Source organism: Bubalus kerabau, chromosome 18 (genome assembly GCF_029407905.1).
Source record: "Bubalus kerabau isolate K-KA32 ecotype Philippines breed swamp buffalo chromosome 18, PCC_UOA_SB_1v2, whole genome shotgun sequence".
Taxonomy (NCBI): Eukaryota; Metazoa; Chordata; class Mammalia; order Artiodactyla; family Bovidae; genus Bubalus; species Bubalus kerabau.
In genome coordinates this window covers 11,112,909-11,135,161 of record NC_073641.1, presented here as the reverse complement: position 1 = coordinate 11,135,161, position 22,253 = coordinate 11,112,909, and the positions used below count along the sequence as shown (strand labels likewise).

General features: G+C 44.4%; 1 protein-coding gene and 1 long non-coding RNA gene across 2 annotated transcripts in view; one reads left to right on the top strand and one right to left on the bottom strand.

Annotated features, from left to right (window-relative positions):
* PTCD2 (pentatricopeptide repeat domain 2) overlaps window positions 1–11,514 on the top strand; it is a 31,677-nt gene extending 20,163 nt beyond the window's left edge. Inside the window, exons 9-11 of the mRNA XM_055555060.1 lie at window positions 99–173; window positions 7,310–7,423; window positions 10,507–11,514. Of these exons, the coding sequence (XP_055411035.1) occupies window positions 99–173; window positions 7,310–7,423; window positions 10,507–10,731 (414 nt within the window). The 3' untranslated portion in view covers window positions 10,732–11,514. The remainder of the gene's footprint in view (window positions 1–98; window positions 174–7,309; window positions 7,424–10,506) is intronic.
* On the bottom strand, window positions 7,432–18,320 carry LOC129633218 (uncharacterized). The gene is made up of 3 exons (XR_008704961.1): window positions 17,490–18,320; window positions 8,468–8,730; window positions 7,432–7,763 (listed from the first exon to the last, which is right to left on the bottom strand). It is a non-coding gene; the product is annotated as an uncharacterized LOC129633218 (long non-coding RNA).
* Between the last annotated feature and the right edge of the window lie 3,933 nt (window positions 18,321–22,253).

Here is a 22,253-nt window from a genome sequence, read left to right as displayed (position 1 = left end):
CCATGGATAGGACTGTCTTGACATCTTTAAATCATTTTTATTACAGCAGAGTAATGTTTATATGACTTGAGGGTCTGACTTGTTTTTCTTCCTTCTAGAACCAGGTGGCAAAAGCTATATCCATTTTTTCTCAAATCATGAACCCAGAAAGCATAATCTGCACTAATTTAAATGTAAGTAAACTTCTTTATGGTTAAAGTAAGGCTTGAAATGTAATAAAAGCGTTTGTTTTTTTTTTTTTGGTCTGTGTACAACAAACGACTTTTGATCTCCCAAGGTCTTTATTCATTCTGTTCATTTGTCAATCACCGTGTGAAAGTTATAGTAGAGCCCTGTGAGAGGAGTCAGCATGAGCTTCCAGGTGTTTAGAAATAGGTGGGAAACACAGACATGCTCATCAGAAAAGCTGGCTAAATGCTTCAGGTGTAACACAGGACTACAGAAGGCTGTCGATTTAGAGAGATGGGGGATGGGCTCTGCAGTCTCTTCACTGAGACGCTACGAAAAGCCTGCGTGCTGACTACCTCCTATCCGTGGTACCCGGCTCATGGAGCCAGCGCATCCACAGTGCATAAAGTGGTGTCCAACATGGTAAACACTCAACAAATGCTCGCTATTCTCATTCTGACTTTGCCAGCCCGCCGTGGCCTGTCCACCCAGTGAGTCATCCTCACCTTCTTGGGGCAATGAAAAGACTGAGAGACTCTCCTGCCATTAAAGACACACACAGCACCCACTCAGCCAGGCCCTGTTGAGGCCCTGCTTACATGCTGACTACATTTGTGTTGTGGGTAGTTGAAAGCCCCTAGAACTTACAGTCTCCTGAAACATCAAGGGACCAAGATGAGGAACACATTGTCAGAAGAGCAGAAATGTGTGAACACCAAGATGCCATGAGCTGGGATAGCAGGTCCTAGCCAGAGTGGTATTCCAGGCTGGGGAGGGAAGGGCCAGCCAGCAGGAGCTAAAGCCTGGGGAGGAGAGAGGTGCTGAGTAGGTTGGGAAGGAGGACAGTACTGTGGGCTGGAGGGGTGGAGGGAAGGGCATTCTCTGTTGGGAGATTAATTTTGTTGAGGGTTCTGGTTTGCAGGTTAGTTAGTTCTCCTAACTCTGATTCCTTAGTCAAAGGTACTTAACCTCTATGAACCCCATTTTTCCTTTTGTCTGAAATAACACTAGTAGTAATACCTTCTTTCATTATGAGAATTGAATAAATAATGCATATAGAGTACTCAGCACAGCACAGTTAGTGCATGGCATGTAATCAGTGTTCAGTGATGTTTGCTAATACCAGTAGTATTTGTTTAAAATGACATATGTTAAATAAAAAGGATTATTTATTTGTAATGAATCCTAGGACCTAGGAATAGGAATTGGGCAGAACTCCAAGCTTCCATGCTTTTAGTTCTGCTCATAATTACCCTCAAATGTCACCCCCAGATCCGTGCCCAGATGACTTTCAAGAAAAGGACTAGATAAGCCTTTATGGTAAACTTTGGGTAACAAGTTCCAGCAAGAAGTCTGAGATAAGAAAACCATATATCTGACCTCATATTTACTTTTCAGAATGCTTACACAGGAGGGAAAGATGAACCTAGGGAACCAGAAAGATGGAGACAGTGATAGCAGAGAACCTGCCTGGAAAAAAGAGAGAGGTGGGTTTAGAAGGGAAGAGACTAAATATTAGAAAATTACCCTAACAGAGATCTTGTGGTTGGCAAAGGGCATGAGCCCCGAGCAGGGATGAGTGTCAGTGCTCAGTTAAGAGCTCATCTGTAAAACCTGGTAATGGATCTGATATAAACTGATGAACGTCATAAGAAAGGGAGAAAGAGGTCCCAGAAATGAGTTTACAAGGCATCAATGGTGAAGCAGAAGAAGCGTCAGAAAAAGGCAAGGAAGGAATAGCAGCAGGGTGTCGAAACCCACGGGTGCTGACAGCCCGACGTGCCTTCGCCTCCTGCAGGCAGGCCCTGCCCCAAGACAGGGCACCGGAGCAGAAACTGCGGGCCAGCCTGTGAAGCTCTCGGCTGAAGCAGATCTGGGAGTCCAAGATGGCAAGGTCCAGAGTCCAGAATCCCAGGTCATTTGAGCCAATAAGCCCAACAAACTAGGAAGCCAGATCTTTCAGCAGACATATATGTGATTTTTTTTTTTTTTTCCTTCTCTGCTTACTACCAGATGTGAATGGCTCTGGGTCTCTGAGTAAATATCTGCTTCTGAGAGAGAGTGCCTGCACTGCAGATGCACTCATCTCATGACTGGAGAGCCGCAGAACTGCTAGGACTCCAAGTGGTTCACAGCATCAGGTGGGAAAGAAACCCAGGAGAGTGTGAGAGAGAAGGTTTATGTGGATTGTTAGTAGCCTTTCCTAGAGTTGAAGTTAGTGTGGGGAGATCATTAAGGGTTGGTGAGAAATGGGAGTGAGCTTGGCAGAATTTTCATTTATTTTAGCTAAGGTACCATGCTAGGTACTTATATCTATTGGTTTACTTTATAGAACATTGTTAGAACAGTATTCCTGCATATTATACATGTGGAAAATGAAGATTCAAAGGGTAAGGACATTACCTGGGTTCTTCTTGCAGCTAATTAAACAAATCTGTTTGACTACAAAGCCTAGGGTTTCCCCACCACTCCAGACCTACAGAGATTAGCACTGTGTGCCTTTTATCTAGGATTGGAGCTAACTGCTCCTTCTGCATAAGGAAGGGAACACAGGACTGGATTTTAAAAAATGAATCTGCTGTTGGTACACATATTTCATGTCCCTGAATTTACATTCCTCATCTGTTCAATCCTTGGCTTGCTCTCACAGTTGTTATGAGACTCTAGTAATGATTTTTTTCCCCCAAATGAGAAAGGCGTGGTAGAAATAAAACACAAGTCTGCCAAGAGCTAAAGTGTCCATCTCAGTCGGAAGAGAAATCCAGAGCATGGTAGGGAGTGCGATCGTGAGCCAGGGCAGCCCAGCAGCTCCTCCTGCGGGAGCTAGCGGGCAGGGGAGACAGCCAATAAATGCGCCAAGAAACCTTGAATTGATCTTGAATATGAATCATCCCCTCCATGAACTGGGTCATGGTATTATCCACTGTCCAGACACTTAGAGAGTTTTCTTGTTTAAAAATTGTCACTCAGGCAGTTCTTCCAAATGTCCTTTGTAAATTTCTCCTATTTCAATATAAGCCTGCTTCCTCTTCTTGGGAATGGTGAAAAGAGATGGTTGCCATTCTCATGTTTAGGAATATTTCAGATTTTGGGTCTCTGCTATTAGAGCACGGAGAAGGCAATGGCACCCCACTCCAGTGTTCTTGCCTGGAGAATCCCAGGGACGGGGGAGCCTGGTGGGCTGCCGTCTGTGGGGTCGCACAGAGTCGGACACGACTGAAGTGACTTAGCAGCAGCAGCAGCAGCTATTAGAACAGGTCTTTAAAAAATAATTTATTTGGCCCTAGCTTCTCCAAGGCTGAGTCATCTACTTAGAATCCATAAGGGCGATTTGTTAATTATTCAGAAATGGAAACCTGACAAGTAGGCTGAATAGAGAGTCTGTTCAGTCAGTATCAGCAGAAATAAATGAAGTTGTTTTTTTTTCCTGATCTTTAAAAATTCATGCCTTAGACTAAAATATTTTCTTGCTGCCAGTTGGAATTTGAACTTACCTAATTTTTCCTCCTCAACCTAATTTTCTTTTCATTGAAATTGCTCCTGCTGCTGATGCAGCCCAGAGGACCTGGTTTCCCATTTCCCAGCTCGTGCTCGTTTCACACGGAACTGACGGAGCACATGATCTCACCGAGGCACATGCGTGCTAACCCTGACCTTCCGTCTGAATTTAAACTCAGCGATCCCAAAAGAACCATAGCCCCCTCTGGAGCATTGCTGCTCAATGTCAGAGGACTGCTTTTCCCTTCCAAATATGTCTAAAAGTAGCAGAGGCCAACAAAGGGGAGTTTTCCACCAATTTTATTTGAATTCTAATCATTTCTGTAGAAATCTACATCCATTTTGGAACTGAATTACTCTGCAGGGGAATTTCCAAGGGGTCAGTTTCACTGCTTTTATCATTTATCTAACACGAGTGAGTGAGTTAATGTTTGTTTCTCTGCTCACGAAGGCCACCCTGAAGTCCTAGCTCAGGTGGGAAGTCTCCTAGGCTGCCCAAGTAGGAAAGGAGGCAGGACTTATAATTTCTTATAAAACCCTTTGTGGCATCATCTCACTTAATATGCTTAAGAATCACATTTGATTGGAAGCAAGGCAGACTCTAAAGATAACAAAAGTCTATACAAATAAGAGGCTTTCCTTTTCTTCCAAGTAGAAAACCAGAGGTGGTCGCTGTAGGTCTGGTATGACATTCCATAATGTCATCAGGGACCTGGCCCTTTGTGTATTTCCACACCACCATCCTAAGCACATGACTTCCATCCATTACATCTATTCCAGCAAGAAGTAGGAGAATGCAGGAGGACAGAGAAGTTGGTTCCTTACTGTAAAGCAGTTATCCTCTAAAAAGAAAAAAGAATGCTTTCCCAAATGTCTCACCCAACAACTTGTACTAACATGTTACTAGCAAGAGCTTAATCCCATGGCCACATCTAGTTGCACACAAACCTGAGAAATACAGGTTTTGAGTTCTATACATGATGGCATCAGTTATCCAAAAAAAAAGGAAAATGGATACTGGTTAGAAAATTAGCAATCTCTACCACACTATGCTGTTCTACTTCAAATATAGAAAACTTGAAAAAAGAAATGCAAATTTTTGCATGTTCAGGACTTCTGTTCCCTTTTTTGGTCAAAGGTGTCCAGTGACTTGTTAACATTTCTTGAGGTCTCAGAAAATAAGAGGGGTGGGAACTGTTCTATGAGTAGTTTTACTTAACCAAAATTCCCCCTGCTCCTTGCTAATTCAATTTTCCTAGTCTTTTGTTTGAAATCTGTAAGATGAAAGCAAAGCACTGTACCCTGATTTAGCTTTTCTAATTGTACCCTGAGACTTCAGTTTGAGACCAGCTTCTAGCTTTAAATTTTCTCTCTGCCTTTCATCAGTAACTGCCTCATCTATGTTGCCCTTCATCAATACAGTTCAAGGTACTGAACCTCACTCTTGAAATCCCTGTTGAATCAGAGACAGCTGCTGGAGGCAAGAGAGAAACTGGGAAAGAACAGCTGAAATCTTCCAGATGCATATCATTGATAAGTATCTAGCATGAGCTCCAGGAGGTTTACCCTTGCAAATTGCTTGGGGACCTACACTCCCTTTCTCATTTCTTATTGAGGGTTTGCTCAGTGCCAGGCACTGCAGATGTAGCATCAACAAGATAGACTTGTCCTTGCCTTTGACATGACAGACCACTGCTAACCAAATTGGGGTTGGTTTTTATTAACAAAACTGTTTAAGAACTATTAAGACTTGGAGATTTTACTCCACTTCCAAGCTAATAAGTCAACCTGCCACAGTTTCCTGGATGCTGGTAGAGAACACGAGACACCAAGAGATGAAGGATGGTTTACTACTCACAGCAAGAGCAGCGGCCAGAGGATGAGCATTTTTGCTTCAGTTTCTTGAGCCCAGTTCCCACAGAGCAACATGAAGAGGTCCATACGTCTCTTGCACACACAGGGGTTTATGTTTTAAGAGAGGAACCATGAACTTGGAAAACTCAAATCTTTTAAAATGGGCAGTAAGTATACCTGCCCTCAGCTTTGCATTAAATACTGTCTGTCTTCCCACGCTGCTGGTTGTACAAAGATCCTTGAAAATACAGTCTGGACTAAAGGCAGTGCTTCCACCTGACTGTGAGAAACCCATGGAGTGTTCTCTCCTGACAAAGAATTCTGCCTGTGTTCTGAACACTGAACTTAGATCAGGTCCTTTGGAGCTGGCTACTTGGGGTCATTTCATTCTGTTCTGTAGAACCAAAGATAACCCCTCATCCTGATTGTATGCTCAGCAAGCATACAATATTATAAAAAGGACTAGTAAGAAAATAAAATGGACTAGTAAGAAAATTCAGCTAGTTTTGCAAAAATGGAACATCTCTTCCAGAAAATCTCTTTCCTAGAGAGCCTTAAAAATGTTTATACCTTTTGATTTTATAATGTCACTTATGGGAGTCAAGTCTAAGAAAGTAACAATTTTTTTAAAATATCTGAACATTTATTGATAAAGATGGTATTGCTCTATTTGATGTGTTATTTATATGATGGATTGCTATGCATTCATCATTTAAAAAATGAGGTTTTATTTTTTTCTAAAACTTCCTGATGCTATGAGAAAGTATTCATTTCATAATAATTGATCAAAAAGCAGAATTGGAGAAATTAATAGATTTGGAGGATAATAGATGAGATTATAAACAATGGTTAACATTAGTTGGTGAATTCTGAATTATTCTCATTTTCTTTCAACTTTACTGTATTCTTCAAATTATACCAATGAACATTGGTAATGGGGTGCAGTGGAAATGTGTTCTTTTTTTCCGGTATGTTAATTGTATATGATGGAAAGTAGTTAGTGGTATCATTTTGAAAGCCAAGTTCAGTACCCAGTTTGATAACTATAATATAAATAGGAGGGCCTCATTAAGGCTTTAATCAGCTTCCACTTTATGCTTGAACAATCTCTATGCTTGCAATTTCCTAACCAAAAAAATTAAAAAGGTAAAGGTATCTTTTGCCCCAGAGCCAGTCTTATGAGATTGTCTGATTGTCATATTCTCTGACTCCAGAGGAAATAGGAGGAAGAAACTAATAGTAATGTTCACTGAGGACCTCCTGTGTGTTGATGTTTAATGTTCACAATAACACAAAATGTGAGCTGTAAAGGTATTTTCCTCATTTTACAAAAAAAGATATTGAAAGATCGAACACCTGGCAAGAGTCACCGAGCTATAACTGCCAGAGCCAGGGTTCTGACCCAAGTGTGTCCGACTCCAGGATCTCTGTTCTCACCATTCCTGCCTTGTGACAAGTTCTGAAGCTGTGGTGTTCTTATTAGCTATTGGAAAACATGATTTTTGGCTGGTGGGCATTCATTCAAAGCACTTTTGAACCTGTGCACACAAATGATTTGGAAATAGCATGAAAAGCATAGGGTTTCATGCTGCTGCTGCTGCTAAGTCGCTTTCAGTCATGTCCGACTCTATGCGACCCTATAGACGGCAGCCCACCAGGCTCCGCCGTCCCTGGGATTCTCCAGGCAAGAACGCTGGAGTGGGCTGCCATTTCCTTCTCTCGCAGGGCGCATTTCTCAGTGCTGATTACGGGCTCAGTTTCGTTTCTCTTGTTTCTTCTTTTTATTCAGATTATGATCCATATCCAGTCAAATATGTTGAAAACTCCAATAGACATATTAAAGGATGCCACAGAAGGAAATCTATCAAGATTTGTGAAAAGACATGTATTCTCAGAAGAAGTGGTAAGTGTGCGGTTTCTGCAGAACTCAGGTGAAGGAGCAGGAGCACCCTCAGAGGCTCACTTGGTGCCTTAACCCTGCAGGCTGCCTCCTTACAGAGCCTGGTAAATCCGGCCACCTCTCTGTCGTTCCTGCTGTAAGACTTCCACATGTGCATGCAAAGACTTCCCCTCTAACAGGACGTGTCCTCTGAAATTCTAGGAAGACTCGTTTCTTCTGCATTGTTCGTTTCCCCACACTGTGTTCATGGGTGTCAGCTCTTTTTTTGGTTTTCTTTTTCCTTTCTCCTCAAGCATCCAGTTCCTTCACCCTATTCCTTACTCTCAGCTGATGACCTTGCTTCCTGTCGCACAGAGGTAACAGAAGCAATCAGAGGAGACCCGCTGCCACAATGACACCTCCTTGCCCCTCTCCCATGCCCCTCGGTCTTCCCTCCTGAAGCTGTGGTGACTGCAGGCCCCGCTCCAGAGCCTGGGAGCCCAGCCCCTCTGACCCCGCCCCGGGCATGAGCCCAGAAGTGGGATCACCTTCTGAGCATCATCTCTATTGCTCGCCTTCACTGCGAATCATCCCACAGGCAAACAGTAGGCTCTAGTATCTCTCATCCTCAAAAAAAAAACCCAAAAAATTCCCCTACTTAAACAAGTGAAAAGATATGGCAAGTGTTTAGATAGGAAGAGACAAGCTCACAAAATCAGCCCTTCCCAAGTTAATGTGATAATGTAACATTCCAATAAAAATACTATTAGGTTTTTTCTGTAGTTAAGGTTTAGTATAAAGAGCAAACTAGCAAAAGAGCTGGGAAAACTGTGAAAGAAGAGGTGCTAGACCTGCCAGATATGAAACCAGAGTAAAGCTTCTCTAAGCTCCTGAACAAACGAACTGATGGAACATACAACTTTTTGCAAGATTATAAAATTAAATAAAAAAAGGCAATTTCTAAACACTGAGAGCAAAATGAAACAAATGTCATACTTTTGTTTTAAAGTATGGCTTAAGTACAGAAAGAGGAATTATCATAAGTCATTTGAAACTAGTAGTTTATACATTGCTACTCTTGCCTGGAAAATCCCACAGACGGAGGAGCCTGGTGGGCTGCAGTCCACGGGGTCGCAAAGAGTCAGACTCGACTGAGTGACTTCACTTTCACTTTTCACTTTCATTGGAGAAGGAAATGGCAACCCATTCCAGTGTTCTTGTCTAGAGAATCCCAGGGACGGGGAAGCCTGGTGGGCTGCCGTCTATGGGGTCGCACAGAGTCGGACACGACTGAAGTGACTTAGCAGCAGCAGCAGCAGCAGTCATATAACCTAAAAGGGGGAAAGAGACGGTAAAGAAATCATAAATTATTGGCAGGGATCACTTTGTTGGTAAGGATACTGGTGATGTCATTTTGACTAATCCAGGGGCCTGTTGGTTGGTCCTCCCCCCGTTTTTCTCCCTCTTCCCCAGCCTTGTGCAGCTGGGTGCTGGCTGGGTCCCAGCTGGCACCCAAGATGGCAGGTTGGCAGCAGAGCACAGTGGCAGCGGCCTCCCCTCTGCCACACGGCGGCCCTCCCAGCCCTGTCCCCGCCCTCACCCCCAGCTGAAGGCTGGCAGAGGGAGCCTGTGGAGAAGCTAACTGGTCATGATTAAGTGTAAAGATCTATCTGAGATCTTCACTCTTCGTGGGTTGTGACTTAGCTAAGCCTTTTTGGAATATGTTGAGAAAAGCAGGGAAACTAGAGAGGTAAGCTGGTCTTAACATACACAATCGTGTGCACGTGTGTGCAGCACTGACACAACTTCAGTGTTCTCACTAGCACTCATGTTAATCAGTCCTTCCCTTAGACCTGCCCCATCAGTATGCTGCCCAGATTACAATCCCATGGACCATAGAGTCCATGGGGTTACACAGAGTCGGACAAGACTGAGCAACTTTCACTTCACTTTACTTCAAAGCATCTAGACAAACTTCACACTGGAAAATACTGATGGTTTTCCTCTGACTTTCCCCTCTAAGCCTGATTTACTTAGAAAGCTCACCCTCTGGTTCAGTGTGTCCCCTGCTTGCTATGAGGCCACTTGGGGATCTGCTTGAGAAGTGAATTGATCCCTAAAACTCCAGCAGCTTTTGAGCTAGTTCTAAATATCAAGAATGTTGTTGTATCATTAAAAAGAACTAAAGTACGTAAAATGGTGATTTTGTTCAGAAGGTAGTTTCACATTCTAATTCTGAGTTTACCCATTTCTACAGACTTAAATCCCATTCATATACTTACGGTGCTAATATTCACACCCCTGGTCTAGACCTTGCCCCCATGCCTCAGACCCTGGATGTCTCGCAGACACCTCAGTCTTGCCTAAAACACAGCTCTAGGTCTTCCCTCCCTAAATCTCACCCTCCCGTCTTCCCCATATCAGACAGTGACCACCCCTATCACCAGGTTACTAAAGCCCAAACTGGAAAGCTATCTCTGATGCCTCCCTCTCCCCTTCAACAATAAATCCTTTCAGTTTAATCTCCAAAATAGATTTCTAATATTTACATCTACTTCTCCATCTTTTCTATACATTTCTCAGTCTAAACCATCACCTGCCTGATGACAGCCACCCCTGGATTAGTCTCCACATCCTTGTACCTCTAGTTCTCCATACAGCCTTTTAAAATCTACATCAGATATGTCCTCGTTTGGACCCTCTGATGGCTTTTAGAATAATTCCAAAAAACTTACCATGAGCTAGAAAGCCCTACATCATCTGGCCCTGCCTCCTACTCTGACCGTTAAACTGGACACACTTGACTCCACGCTCTTGACCTCCTTTCCCTGGTATGTTTCACTGTGTAGTATGTGCCACTTGAACCTCCACCTCCACCTTTTATAAAATATCAGGGATGGTTTTCGAGTACTAATCCGAATGTTGTCTGAAGCTTGTGGGATCCCTTATTGTCATTCATGCCTCTGCCCCAGGATCCTCATTTTTACCACTTAAGTGCACACTCTACTTTTTTTTGGCATGTATCTCTCTGCTGCTTGGAGGATAAAAAGAACAAGGAAGAAGTCTTGCAGGGTTGTAACTATACACTCTTCTTGCCTTTTTTTCAGCTGGTCAAAGTGAGGGAAAAAGTGAAGGACGTGCCCGCTCTCCTGGCCGAGTTTGATGAGCTTAACAAGAAACTGCACATAAGTGGCCAGGTCACCGCATACACTTTGGATGCCCTGCTCTGCCACACTCCCAGCGACAGGCAGTCCCACACAGTGCTGCTAAACAAGAGGACAGTCAGCCGTCGGACCTTCAAGCCACTCAGCCAGTCCCTGTGGGCTGAGTAGCCCTGGGTTCAAACTTCCTGTGGGTCTGAGTTGGAGGGGGTCTGCCTTCGGTGACTCACTGGCTTCCTAGGAAATCAGGCATTGTATTCCAGTGGACACTATACGAATCAACGCTTGGTCTCCTTGAATTTCCAAGCTCACTGAGTGCTGGCGTGCTGCCTTGAGACATTCATATTTTGTGCCGCCATGAAGATCTAGACACAGGAAGTGGAAAGCTCGGCTCCCGAAGGAAGGAGGCTTCTCTGTGAAAAGGGCTGAGGATCCTTGAAGGAACATGGCGCCAGGTTCCAGTCCAGCTCCCAGAACCAGCGTGGAACCCAGTAAGCACTAGCAGGAAGGAATTTCACTGTAAGTGGCCATCTGACTAATTTTCAGGGGAGTAATTACTTGCAGATTATAGCCTAACTGAATTAAGGAGGTCTGAAACCCTACGCTACCATCCTGGAAAACAGTCCAGGATTTTCTCACTGCTTCTGTCATTGTTACCTGGGACCCTGGACAAGATACCAGAGCCCTCATTTTTCCAGCTGTAAAATAATAGTGCCTATGTGACTCTGCATACTGTTTTGAAATTTTCACTTCAAGGTTCAGTAGGGTCAAGTTTTTTTTCAGAAATGAATTAAGAAATTGAAAGTGTCCTGAGAAAACGTTTTGTTTTCTCAGCAGGACAAACAAAACCAGAATTTAACTCTCAGAACTGATAATAAGCCAAAATTTAGATGATTATCACTTTGGTCACTGGCAATCTACATGCTTTTCAAAATAAAAGTCAATATAACCTCATATCGCTCTCTGTATTCTTCAGTTTTCTATGTAGGTCATAATACTTGGTCCTATATTTTGTCTCATTTGTTAATGATTTTCTCTTTTCTCTCCTTGGATGCTTTATTTTTATTTTTTAAATAGATTTGTCATGACAGCAGGTCAGAGCTTCCTTGTAGAGACCTGTCTCTTGAAGGTTTGCAGCCCAGCCCCTGAGGGGTCTGAGGGCCCCACGGTGCTGCAACCTCCCAGCCATCTTCCTGGAGTGCTGCAGACTCCCTATTCAGTGCTGCCTCTAAGACCAGGGCTAACTCTCACTTGATGTTATTCTGAGGCGAGAACTGTTCACAGAACCAGAAGTTCTAGAGTAGGAGGAATCTTCTAAGTTTCCCCTTCAGGTCGAGGAAATGACTCGTCCAAATTGGCATAAGTAGTCTCAGGTAGGGAGAAGGCAATGGCACCCCACTCCAGTACTCTTGCCTGGAAAATCCCATGGACGGAGGAGCCTGGTGGGCTGCAGTCCATGGGGTCGCTAAGAGTCGGGCACAACTGAGCAACTTCCCTTTCACTTTTCACTTTCATGCATTGGAGAAGAAAATGGCAACCCACTCCAGTGTTCTTGCCTGGAGAATCCCAGGGACAGAGGAGCCTAGTGGGCTGCTGTCTGTGGGGTCTCAGAGAGTCGGACACGACTGAAGCGACTTAGCAGCAGCAGCAGTCTCAGGTAGAGCCGAGATTAAAATCCAGATTCCTAGTCTCCTGCCCGCCACCCTGTGCCACACTGTGTCTCCTCAGAGAAGAAAGAAGGGGTGCAACAGAGACAAGGCGTTGGGGCTCCATGACTCACCATGTGGCCAGGGTTTCCCTTCACTCTCTTTGTGTGTTAAACAGGGATAATAGTAGCACCACCCCGTAGACTTGCTGTGAGGATGGAATGAGGTAATAAATGCAAAGCAAACAATTTTGCCTGCACGAAGTAAGTGCTGTATAACCGTTCACTGTTATTACTACATTCCGAGTTTTGCACCTAGCTGAAGAATTATATAAACACATGAGTTCCTCCTCCTGTTTAGAAATATCAAAAGAATTTCTTTAGCCTATGCTCTATGAAGCATAAGCGTCATTTAAAGAAAATTCTCTGCTTTCATAGAATCTTAATTACATCTTACATGAGTCTGGTATTTTGTAAAAGAGAAAAGCATTTGAATTTCTCCGTCTTCAAAGTCTTGGGAAATAATAGGGCATGCTTCCTGTCCCTCAACTTATCTTTTATCTTCTCCAGCATCCATGGAGAACATTAAAATGCCCTGGGTGAACATGGCCTTGGTTGTTGTTAGCTAACAACTATTCATTAGCCAAAAAAAAAAGAATTTTGTGAACAATGAATAGGAGCCGTGACCTCCCTGAGCCTTGTTGCTTTGAGTCGCTGGTGGCTGTGGTTTTCTGCGGACTCTGAAACTGGGCTCTTTGACCTCTTCCCAGAAGTCTTACTGAGGGGCAACTCAATACTGAGGTAACCGGTGTGTATAATGTTCTACCTCAAAATAATTGAGGACTCTGAAGACTTTTAAAAAAAAGTATGCTCAGTATACAGTGACCATTTCTTTAAAACGGTAGTTTCTTTGAAAAACGGTGTTTCTCTGTGATCAATAGTTTACCTAAAGCATCCACATACTCTCCAGTATTTAGCGCCAACTGAGAAGCTCAATTTGCCTAAAGCATGTACTTATTCTATTAATGAGAATATTTGATGGACAGAAATCTTCTCCCCCAACTCTATTACGTGCCTTTGTAGATTATTTTCACTTCCTGTAAATGTCTGTTGCTACAGAAGCCAAAAATCATGGTGAGTACAGCTGAGAAGGAGATGAAAAGATATCTCCCCAATTGGGTGATACCAGGGCAGTGGTCTGGTTACTGCTGTGTCAAAAACACTCCAAAACATAATGGCTTAAAACAAGACCAATCAGTTCATTAGAATTGATGGGGCCCAGCCAGGCAGTCACCTCAAAGACTTCAGTTAATGTTTCTGGCCGTCGATGCCTCCGCTCGGCCGGAGCCTGAACGTCCACATGTGGCTCCCTGACAGCACAGAGTCTGGTACTAGGGAGTGAGTGTCCCCAGAGGGCCAGGCAGAAGCTGTAACTTTCCATGGCCTAGTCTCAAAAGCCACTGCGCATCACCTCCACTCAAGTCCCGGGCCCAGCCAGATTCAAGGAGGGGAGCACACGTTCCGCCTTTCAGTGGTGGTGAGGTCAAAGAATTCACTGATGTTTTAAACTACCACAGCTCGTTTTTTCCAGCGAGCTTTTTAAATTTGTCCTTTGCCTTTGCTGCTTCCCTAATAAAAATCACCATCATCAGTCATCTGCTCTTCTCTCTACTGAAGCCACAGTGCGGTTTCCAAAAGAGATCTGACCTCTAGCCTGTTTGAACCTCCCGAGGGCTCTTCATGTCCCTCCGGGTGAAGCGCAGACTCTAACAAGGCATAGCCGGCCTTTTGGAATCTGGCCCCCGGTTTGCCCATCCAGCCCCACCCCACACCACATCCCTTCTTCCCTCCCACCCATCTTTCAGGACATCTTTTCAGCAAGGAAGTTCTGGATCCAGCTACACCCTCCAGTCTAGGTAAGGGGAGCTACCTGTGTATCCCTGTACTTCACTCATCAACACACTTATCGCACTCCTGTTTTGCCTGTTTGCATTTTTCACTAGATACAGGGGCCACATTTATCTTATCCCCCACTGTGTGCCTGGTGGTGCTTTAGTTGCTAAGTTGTGTCCGACTCTTGTGACCCCATGGACTGTAGCCCGCCAGACTCCTCTGTCCATAGGATTTTCCAGGCAAGAACACTGGAGTGGGTTGCCATTTCCTTCTCCAGGGGATCTTTCTGACCCAGGGATCGAACCTGGGTCTCCTGCACTGCAGGCAGATTCTTTACCAACTGAGCCACCAGGGAAGATTCAGGGGCCACATTTATCTTATCCCCCACTGTGTGCCCGTAGGGAACATATCGGAGGATGAGCACTCACTTAACTCACTACCTCATTCACATTATGTCACCTCCTGTGAAGACTGCTTTTTCTCCAATGCCATCCACTTAGTCCCAGACACTCATTTAGACCAAGCTCCAAGCTTTTGCTCAGCCCATTATGTATCCCTTTCTCCTCCCACCTAAAATGCCTTCATTCTTTCTCTGTTCACTCTTTTCTATCCAACTCATGTGTCATCTCTTCCAGAAGGCATTCTCAAGCTATAGAACCCACATGGATTCTCCATCCATTAATTTACCAAATCCATATTGAGCATCTACAAAGTACAAGGCACTACCAAAGACCCTTCAGTTGCCACAGGGTGAAGGCCGACATGATCCCTTTCCCAAAGCAGGACATTTTATCCTGCCATGAACTTAAGGACCTTTTGGTGTAGGCATTTGCTCTTTGCTTCTATAGATAATACTCATGACAGACTGATCAAAATCCTACTGAAGGTAGACTTCATAGTGAAACTGACCAATCCTGAGCCATTTCTGCTAACAGTTTTGTTGAGGATACCCAAGAAATTAATACAAATTTCAATTAATTCATATTGAATATTACTGGGAAATTATAATGGGGAGGTAAAGATTTATCTGCTATAATTCAGGTGGGCAAAACTGTAGATTTCTTTATTTCTCAGCAAGTGAACAAAATTTTCTTATTCATTTTCTGGTTATCCTGAGAACCCAAGAGAGGAATTAATGGGAGATTTGATCTTGGTTGAAGGATATTTTTAAGCTTTGTTTTAGATAAATATTTGATCTTTCTGGATGTCTTCCTCTTATCCCTTTTCAGAGCCACGAGGACAGCTGAGGATAAGGCAGTGGCTGTCAAACTATAGCAAGCATGAGAGTCACCTAAAGGGTTTGTTCAAACCCAGAAGGCTGAGCCCCACCTCCAGAACTTTATAATTGTTTGTTTGTTTGTTTTTTTTTTTTTTTTGGCTGCACTGGGTCTTCAGTGCAGCACCCAGGCTAATTGTTTCACTCAGGCTTAGTTGCCACAGCATGGGGGATCTTAGTTCCCTGACCAGGGATCGAACCTGCATCCCCTGCATTGGAAGACAGATTCTTAACCACTGGACCACCAGGGAAGTCCCCACCTCCAGAATTTCTGAATCTGTGGATGTGGAGTAGGGCCCAAGAATGCATTTCTAATACACTCTCAGGGGCTGCTGTTGCCAGTCTAGAGACTGTGCTTTTAACCACTGTGTTAGAGCAAGTTAGTGTTTCTTCATGTGCATGGGAAAAGCTCAGGCTTCAGATGCAGTCTCTGGGTCCTCTCTGGTCTCTGCTGCAAGGAGGGAAGAGCAGGGAAGTGTGGCCTTGTCCCTGGACTCTGGAGAAGGTAACTGCTGAAGTCATGCCAGTGCCCATGAGTTCTGTGCTTCTGCCACTTGCCTCTACTCGTAAGGACCCTCACTCAGATGTCGACCCTCCCAAGCCCTACAATGGATTCAGTGAATCAGGAGCCCCAGGGCATTATGATTTAAGACCAGTGGAAAGTGTGTCTATTTAGTGATTTCAAATCACCAGTATTAGTGATAGCGTTAGTCACTCAGACATGTCCGACTCTTCAAGACCCCATGGACTGTAGCCCACCAGGTTCCTCTGTCTGTGGAATTCTCCAGGCAAGAATACTGAGGTTGGTTGCCACTTCCTTCTCCAAGGGATCTTCCCAACCCAGGGATCGAACCCTGGTCTTCTGCATTGCAGGCAGATTCTTTACCATCTGAGCCACCAGGGAAGCCCACCAAATTATAGACATACCCATATAAAACTAGAACAACACGTGGTACAATAGCCCCGCGCTTAACAAAAACCCAAGATTCAAATTTACATCATAACATTTCTATCTACAGACTTGGCAAAATGAAAATCAGCACATAAAATAGCCATTTAAAAATATCACAATCGCAGAAGCTCTGATTAGTAAAATCTGATATGCATTATGCATAAAAATGTGTGGTGAACCATTTCATTGTGAATGTATCTCAAAGGAAATAGTTCAGAAAAGTACAAATATATTTTTTAAAAGGAAATGGTTTGACTGTATTTCACAGAAAACTGATCACAAACTAAGTTGGCTTAAATGGCATTACTTTAAAAATACCTTCTGAACAAAAATTGAATGGTATTGTATACTTCTGTTTGAAATATTTTTTATTCATTAACATGGTGTTAAGAACAAGGGGATGTGGGCTGATCGGTGTGTTGCCCCTTAATCTTCCAGCTCTGACATGTGGATTTCCCACCCCCACCCTCAGTTTACTGCCCAGCCCTCAGCTAATCTGAGACAGAAGTGACCTGGAGCAGGGGCTGGGCCCAAGGGCTCCACGTGAAACTTCCAAGCTGCTAATAAAGGAGGATCAAAAGGCTGCTGACTGCCCACCCCACCCAGCTGCCTGCCTTGCTCTGGTGACCTTTTTCCTGAGGGCTGTGCACTCCAGGGGCCTCAAAGGCACCACTACCGCCATGATCAAAGGTGGGGTTGGGGCAAGAAGGCTCAGGGGGAAAACAACACCTCGCTTGGCTGCTAATCACTGCCCTGCAGCTGAAACCGTCCAAGGCTGGGTGAATCAGGACAGGTGAGGAAGAGGCCTCATTTAATTAGGCTCTGAGAGGAGACTGCACGGGGACCCTGAGTGAGGCCCAGAAGGCATCAGGGAATCCTGTGTGTCACCTGTAGGCCTGCCTGGGCAAAGGCACGCCAGATTAATGATGCATATATCTCTCATTTTCCCCAATGCACTTTTCCCTGCCCCAAGTCAGGCAAGAGGCTCACTCAGAAGAGCCCAGCATCACCACATTACTCAATCCCCCAAACCTCCCTTACTCCCAGGCAGCAAGATCATCCCATCAAATTACAAGTGACATCACAAAGAAGGAAGGTGGAACCCCCCAGGTGACTGCCCTGTAGCCCCATTCAATCTGAATCCATGAATGCGGGTCGCACACCTGGCCCCACGCAGCGGAACCTCCTGGTGCGTCCTGCTCCACCCCAGGGGGCGCATGATGTAGCCCTTTGTGTTCAAGAGGATTAAGGTGACCTTCAGTTTCACGACTGGAAATTACTGGGTTGATAGCGGGTAGTTTAAGGAGTCTGTTCTGGTTGTAGCAGGTGGCAGGATGGCCTATCCTTGGGAAGGCCAAAGACAATTCCACACAAACGCTGCTCACTGAGAAGCCAGGAGAGCACCAGGCAACTCCACGGGAGGCTTTGGGGCTGTAGGGATCGTACGCCCCTCATAGAAAACTGTAGAGAGCAGAGGAAATGTCGTTTCCAAGTTACATTCGTACAGTGGCTTCTTTGACCCTTTGCTGCTCCAGTCACAAGAAATTCACAACTACAACAGAAGGGTTTTGCATGCTAAAGTTCAGAAAAGAAGAACAACTAACACATGACTTGCCGTTTGTAGATCCTGCGCAAAGCACTTTGCATACAGCGTCTCACTTAACCGTCATGTAAACTCCACGTGGGACTGTTAGCCCATTTCACAGATGAGGAGCCGGAAGCTCAGAGATGGAACAGCAGAGAGCGGGCGAGCAGATACCCTGGCGCTCGGGCTCAAGTTTTAACTCCGTCTGTGTTCTCTTGAGCACAAGGTGGCTGTGCGTTCCCGTGTGCGTGCGTGAGTTTGCACATGCGCATGTGGGCCGTCTTCAGACGTGGTTTATATTGTTGATACAGCAGAACCCTGTAGGGCCTCTGAGCGAAAAAGGTTGAAATATACATGCTTACACATATATACATAGATATGCATGTTATATATGTATTTTTACACACACATACATTAATGTGTCTGTGTATGTCCGGGTTTTTTTTTTTTCCCCAGTGATCCCTGGCCCGCTTCGAGCTTTGCTCTATCGCTAGTACACAGCTGAAGAACTTAGAGTAACCAGCAGAGGGCGTCCAGAATCACTATTCTAAAAGCTTTTTAGCAGCATCTTCCATTTCAGGAATTCAGAGAGAATAGAATCCACATTGCAGGTCAGGCAGGAAAGGTAACTGCAGATCGACTTTGGAGAAGATGCAGAATATTGCCTTCCCTCAGATTAAGAACTATCCAGTGTTGGGACTTGCCCGGTGGTGCACTGTAAGACTCCGCGCTCCCAATGCAGGGGGCACCAGCTGATCCTTGGTGGGAAAACTAAGATTCTGCCACGCGACAGGGAGGCTGGGGATAATCCAGTGTTGAAAGGATGTTTTTAGAAGAGAGAAAACAATGAGGATGATCCTTTGCAGATAATGCAAGAATGTGTGTTGCATCAACTACATGTTTCATGAGAAAACGTGTATGCTTCTTATTGAAGGAAAAAAGATGGTCCTTGTCTCACTTGGGAAAGACTTTCTCCCAAATTAAGAAGATAAACAATGAACTGTTTGCCTTCATTTACTAAAGTCACATGGTTATGTGAGAGAAGTGAAAAAGAATTAGGCTCTTAATTATTTCTATTGTCTTTCCACCCTCCTCAAATCAATCAAAAGTAACCTGACTAACTCTTCCTGCCACCATCAGGAAGGTCCTATGTGGGAACTTTGTCTATTAAGTGAGTGAGATTTTAATATTCTGCTATTTATCACTGCCCATTTCTAGAAATAGGATCAAGTTTGATCAAAATAGGATCAAACTTGATCAAAAAAGATCACAAATCTTTAAAAATACATGGAGACTTCACAGAGTACTATTATAATGGGATTGCAGATGGGATTCTGATAAAAGATACCCCTGGTAGAGACCAGAGCCCAGGAGGGAGAGAATGGAGAACCCAGGCTCAAGTGTACTCAATAGGCAACTCTCGGGCGCCACCAAAAGTACCTGGAAGAGATTCTGTGCGACTGGATATTTGACAACTGATGAGAGTGAAAGAAGCTGGCTGTTCATCACTCTAAATGTGCCCTCCCGAGTCAATACAGCTTAGGCACAGTAGCTCAGGCGTAGAGGTGCCGGAAAAAAAAAAAAGGCCTGGGGGGAAACCCTATAATAGATGCTATTCCCCACATATTTTCCACAATTTATTGCACCTTTAAAATGAAAAAAATCCCCAAAGCCTGGTTAATAGCTATTTGGTCAAACTCCTCTAGAAGTGTGGAGTGGAACAGCCAGAGCTGAGTCTCTCTACATGCAGCGTCCGCAGGCTTTTATCCCACTCGGAGGCTGGGGGTGGAGAGAAGGCCGTGTGAAGGCAATGCTGTCCTGCATGGCACCCATGGAGGGGACGCTCCGTGACAAGGCCCCACACTGCAAGTAGACAGTCAGCAGCATGAAGCTTGCTCGTGCCGGCCATGCGCTAACAACACTGAGAGCTGAGCGGTCAACACTGGTCAACAGTTGGTATGGACAGCAGTTTTGGACTCCTATACACCTAGCGGTTCACAGCCGTTGTTATTTCCCCAGAGTCAAAATGCTGAACTCAGTGGCCCATGGGTCAGGCCCAAATATATATTCATATGGACCACTTGGGTCTGTTTTTAACATCTTTTTTGTCCCCTGGACCATCTGAATCCCACATTTCACTTGGCATCAGTAGACATAACATAATATCGGTTCTTTCACTCTGCTAAGATCTTATGTGCAAAGCACCTGTATAGATACAGAGGGGGAGACACAGGTAGGTGACCAGCACACCATCGCTACCTCCAAAGAGCACATCTCCTGAGTCCGTTTTGAAGATTCTGAGACAAATAGTTAATGTGTGCCACAGTCTTTGAGTTAGTTTTGACAAACGAGCTCGGCTTGGAGGACATTGGGTGCAATTTTGCCTTCTGTTCAGTTTTCAATAAACCAATGTCATAATTTTTTTTCCTCCTGAATTCTGCTTCCTCTTTTTTCTCTCTCTGTTCTTCTATTTTGTGTGTTCCCCATCATTTTGTTAATGCTTCTCCTTTGAAAAAAAAGATATTTTAGGTCCCTTTTTGGGGCTGTTTGGTGACGGAGTTTGGCTTCCTGTGTCCTCACTCTCTCACTCACTGACTCAGAGTGGAGGCTGCTTTACTGGAATTTAGGAGAAACTAGATGCTTGCTTTCAGTCCTGTTTTCTCCTTAGCAGAAACTAGTATTTCAAGGGAGAAGATCCGAACAGGCCAAGTTGAGAAAAGCAAGTAACAAGCTAAAAACCGATGTTCCTCACCAGCCACCCTTGGGCTGTATTCTGTAGAAAGAGAACAATGCCATTTGGAGCTGCCCATTTGCCCCCCAAATATGTCTCCTGAGCCCAGTGTCTTATGTAGCCTTTGACCTGAGTTAAACCCCTCAAGGTAGGGCATAGGCAAGATGAACGAACTAACACTGTCTTTCACTGCAACCCCAAGTAAACTTCAACCTTACTACTCTGTTCAATAGAGAATATTTAGCAAGCTCCATTTTGCCTGGAAGATGGAGAGCATAGGTTAAAAATAACAAAATGTGTTTGCCACATTCATTTCCAGACCCGCTAATTCAGGTACCTCCTAATACTGATGAGCTTCAGATCTAAGTTTAAAGTTCAACTCTAGGACTTCGTCTCTCATTCACCGTTATAGTTTGGAAGATGCTCATCACCACAAAATTCATACGATTATCCCATCACCTTTAGCTTTATTGTTTTAAGTGGAGGCAAACAAATTACCTTTGTCCATAGCAGCTAGTAGAGGAACATCTATTTTTAAATTCCTCCGATTTTTTCATTCTTAGACATTGATAAATGAATAGAAGACGCTCAATCAAACCTCTGGGTAAGTAGTCAAAGACTGTGTGCATGGGTAATTAGGGAAAATCGTGCACCTAATGAAGACAACAGTGGGGAAAGAATGAACCACGAAGCTCGTGATGACTCAGTTGACAGCGCTTTTCGGTAAAGTCCACACTGTTTGGAAAGCACATTTTCATCCTTGGTGTCAAAACCTCCAACAGCGCATAGAAAAGTAAAAGATGCTGGTCCAAGATGAGTTTGTCTAGGGTTATTTTGGAAGCCCCTGACGTATTTGATGATGATGAAAAAGCCTTTCATTTCTTCTCCTTGTCTATCAGACTCCCTATCCAAAATAATAAGTAAAAAGGAAGCCCATGCCTGACTGGTTCCAGTCAGATCCAGTAGAACCACATCAAGTTGCTAAGGAAATTCTCCTGCTGCCAACACCAGCACAGCAGTGAGGCTCCAGCCCTTGCTCCACACTCCCCACTGTTGCTAGGCTATTGTGGCCCAGATTTTGAGAAATTTCACCTGCATGCAAATATGTGACACGGCTTTCCTGGCAACCTGTAGTTCAGCAAAGAATAGGAAATGAAAACCATCATTATCGCCACAAGGTTCCTTTTACACAAGTTTCCATAACTTAGAAAGGTACCTCTGCTAAGGACTTTCTGCCCTGTTTTCCTCATCTATACTGCTCTGTACTACCTCAAAATGAAGAAGGGGAAGTGCTTGTCCCAGGGGTGAAAGGTCTCATGAATCGGCTGAGACCCTTTTCAAGGGCCAAGGGGCGCCCCTCAGAGTGGGCACACTGCCTTTTGCCCAGTTGGGGCCCGGAAGCCAATGCCTCAGTGACAGTAATTTGCACAGCAAATATATCAAAGTGCTACAAAGTCTCAAGAATATCATCTGATTTGGAGTTTCTCAAGTAATCCCAGCAGCACATAAGAAGGAGGACCATGATGTACAACCGTGTGAGCTGTTCCTCAACCAAGGACGTTTGGCAGAAGGGCTGAGTGTCAGTGAAAATCCGAGGAAGCACGTTTTCCT